The 3,591-nt window shown below is 41.5% G+C and overlaps 1 protein-coding gene across 8 annotated transcripts in view; it reads right to left on the bottom strand.

Moving 5' to 3' along the window:
• CNOT4 (CCR4-NOT transcription complex subunit 4) overlaps positions 1–3,591 on the bottom strand; it is a 90,928-nt gene that overhangs the window by 6,795 nt on the left and 80,542 nt on the right. For 5 of the 8 annotated variants that reach the window (XM_019514982.1, XM_019514984.1, XM_019514981.1 and 2 more), the window contains one exon: positions 701–913. The exons of the other annotated variants lie outside the window; for them this stretch is intronic. In XM_019514982.1, the coding sequence (XP_019370527.1) occupies positions 701–913 (213 nt within the window). The remainder of the gene's footprint in view (positions 1–700; positions 914–3,591) is intronic. 8 annotated transcript variants of the gene reach the window in all.

Raw genomic sequence — 3,591 nt, forward strand, 5'->3', positions numbered from 1 at the left:
CTGAGTATAAAGGAAGTCATTTAACCTACGGCAGTGGTGAAAAAGTTTAGTTTGCACAAAAAAGTATTTTATACAGTTTATACACACGTATTTCACTTCTCCCACAAAACATTTAAACTCTTATTCAGTATTTCTCTCCTAAGAGCATTTTTCTTCATTAAGTACAGGTTCTCTTATACATTTGCCAAGCCACCTAATCACAAGGATTGAGTCCCTGCTTTTGTTCAACTTCACCAAACCCAACTCTGCCAGCACACTGCATGCTTGCTGTTCTCCCTTCTTGAATCATGCTTCCCACTCTCTAAACAGGGATGTGCAAACAGACAGCCTTATAAAAGAGAGCTTTATAAACAAGTGGAGTATGTCCCTTTTAAAATAAAATACATACATAAAAACAGTTAATGCCTTCACCACCTCAGGAGCAGCAGTGCACATACCAGACATACCATCTAGCAGAGGGGATACCTACATGGCCCTGAGGAAATGCATTGAGCACCCTGACTGCTTGTAAAGGTCCTGGGCATGCACTGGAAAGGGCTATGTGATGGTTTATTATACCTATTTGTTCCACAGGAATTCCTGACCCCGTGGATGTTTTGTGGATGGAAGCTGGAAGAGACCACCGCATACTGTACTGTAGTTTGTGCCAAATACCCACTTGATGGTTGCCAGTGGAGCTGAAGGAGTGAGAAACGGTTACCTGTGATGATTGCGGGGTCCATCCAGCTGCCAGGGTTGTCCCAATTCAGGCTGTCGGTGGTGGCAGTGTTGGACGTTGGTACACTGTGGTTGGCGTTGGAGGGGGAAGAAGCATTGGGCAGTCCACCAAAGTTGATGTTAATGTTCGGTAGAAGTGCCCTTAGCCCGTCCTGCCATTCCTTCATATTTAAACTCTCTACAGAACTGCTGTTGTCTGGGAGATTTACCAACAAAAAAAATGAAAGATAAAAAAATAAAAAGCTGAAGTTAGAAACAGATGTCCTCCTTTGGTGGGGAAGGGGATCGTTTACTATTAAGCATTTTAATAGTTTCCCTATCCAAAAAAAAAAGAGGGTAGCTGTTTATCAAGGGCTTGCATGTTTGTTTTACATTGTATGTGAGAGTGTGGGCTAAAAAGATTTCACTTCTCCACCATTTACATGTCACCATTTGCTCAACTTAGAGAACTGATTAGTTATAAACAGTGCAGTTCTCCTTCAGCACTAGTGCGGGAAGACTCACCAGATCCTTTATCAAGAGACCCCTGTACAAGTCCAAGCTACCAGGTTCATCTGTTTTAACAATGGTCAAAGTCTTTAGGCGACTGAATTGTCTTTGGAATATATTAAACTGAAAAGTGAGGTGAGGCTCTGCCATAGGAGCCCAACTTTTATAATTAAAAAAAATTGCAAAAAAGGGTTTCACTGGGGTACAGCTCACTCATTCACAGTACTACAGATGCTTTTCAGAAGAAAGAGGCCATAATGTACTAACAAAGGTAGAAAGAATATATTTTCTTCCTGCAGCCAGAAGTTAAGAGGAAATTCCTAAAAGACCTTTCAGAATAACTCCCAGCAGATCAATCAACTCTTACTGAAGCAAGACATCAAACTGTTAAGGCTAAACTATTTAGCTCTGACAGTGTCAGCACATATATTTCCAAAGAAAGACAAACAGAACAACACTTGCTATAGAGGATTACATTGAAATGATTCCTGGAACACTTCTACAGAAACAGCAAGGGTTAAGATCGTGCCAACCACAACAGACTTTAGTTTATACCATAAATCTGTTCTGGGTATCCCAAAGCACCTCACAAGAAGCCAAATACTGGCAGCTCAGTGATTGTCAGCATTCAAAAAGCAACATTTACCAGTAAGTTTGTCAGCTAAGAACCTGTTTCCTATTTAACAAGGAATAATGGCCAAAAACATGCACACGTATGCGTATGTGAACAGGAAATAATGGCCACAAATGTGTATGCTTGGGTGCATGTGTAGAAGAAAGATTCCATGACCCTCTTGATATATATATTAACATACGTTTAATATAAATTCTGTGACCCTCTATTTTATAGATATACCTATTTATAATCTATATCTACAGACAAACACATACACACTTTTTGTGTGTATATACCATATTCACTTGAATACAAGATGCACCCCCCTTTGTCTTATATTTGCATACAAAGAAACTGCATTAAATATTCTGTCAATCATTAAGCTGCTGCAAAAAGCAGCATGTGCTCAGCAATGGAAACTATGAAACTGATTAAATGTATACAGCCCATATATACACTATAAAGTACATAGCCCATACTGGGCAAAGATACTGATGGGAACCTACTACAAGAACATGCTAGTATAGCCCATCTGAATAAGGTATATGGTAGTACCATTGTGCCCAGTCCCCCCTCAGTGTCGACTCTTTTGAAGTCACAGTGAGCCATTACGCTGACTACATTTTGGCTTCCTCTTCACTTCCACAGCTAAGCTGTGCTTTTCTTATTTCCAATGATGCTCATTTCTTCACCAGCCTTAAATGTATGGCAAACATCACTAAACAGGGTCCCAAACAGAATCCTTGTCACCCCCTCTCTCAGCCTGTCAAATATGATTAGTGTTACTTTGACCTCCGTGAGGTGAAGCCAAACCAGGTTGACCTATGCCTCATCTAAATATACATTTTTGGAGGATCCTAGGACTCATGACAAGGTTCCAGTGATGTGGGGGGCTAATTAGCACATGGATCCTTTGTGGGGGGGCAGGGGGAAGGAGGGGTATCTGGAATACACACACATATTGAGCATTGCTGAGTTACAGGGTCACCATGGCTTGAAATGCTGTCAACTATGCTGGGGCCCAGCCCAACAAAGTATATGGTAAATCATAAGCTTTTCTGGCTTTGGATCAATATCATGCATGGTCTGTACTATATACAAGTCAGCCTCTTGTGGGCTAAGGTCAAGGTCTGTTGCCCAGACTGAGATGGATTTGAATGGCATTGTGTAGTAGAGGGTGCACCCCTGTCCAATGCACTGTGGACAGAACACCTTACCAGTCATGTAATTAGCTTCCCAGTGAACAGCTTCCAGTGGGAGAATTGCAGCTACATGCGTACTTTATGGAAATTGAGGACTCCTCCCTAACTTGCTCCTGTGGCCATTGGCTAAGGTCAAGCGAGACTCGGGGGCATCTGAACCCCAAGCCTCTGGGCTTGGGCCTGCATGTAGGATGCCCAACAACGGATTTGGGTATCTGTGAAGCCCCAGGCTAAAAAGTCTGGGATGGTTTGAATGATTGAATTTTGCTCAATCAAAAGGATTCAGAACTGATTTGGCTAATTTGACCTGGAATATGAAAAATTAAAAAAAATACAAGTAGATACAAAAGTGCGTTTATGGAGTAGCTGTATTAAAACTTGCAGCAGATTGAAATAAACATGCCTGTAGTAATTTGCATATAGACAGATTACTATGGCTATCCATAGATTTAGTTAATCCAGAATTGATGCATTTTAAATTTTTTCAAAGTGTTTTCAGATTTGCTGCTTGCTTCCCTGTGCTCAAGGAGAGCAGGGTCTGACAGTTAAGTTGGGGGGGGGGGGGGG

The sequence above is a fragment of the Gavialis gangeticus genome, unplaced genomic scaffold (genome assembly GCF_001723915.1).
Source record: "Gavialis gangeticus isolate Ggan-Ray unplaced genomic scaffold, GavGan_comp1, whole genome shotgun sequence".
Classification (NCBI taxonomy): domain Eukaryota; kingdom Metazoa; phylum Chordata; order Crocodylia; family Gavialidae; genus Gavialis; species Gavialis gangeticus.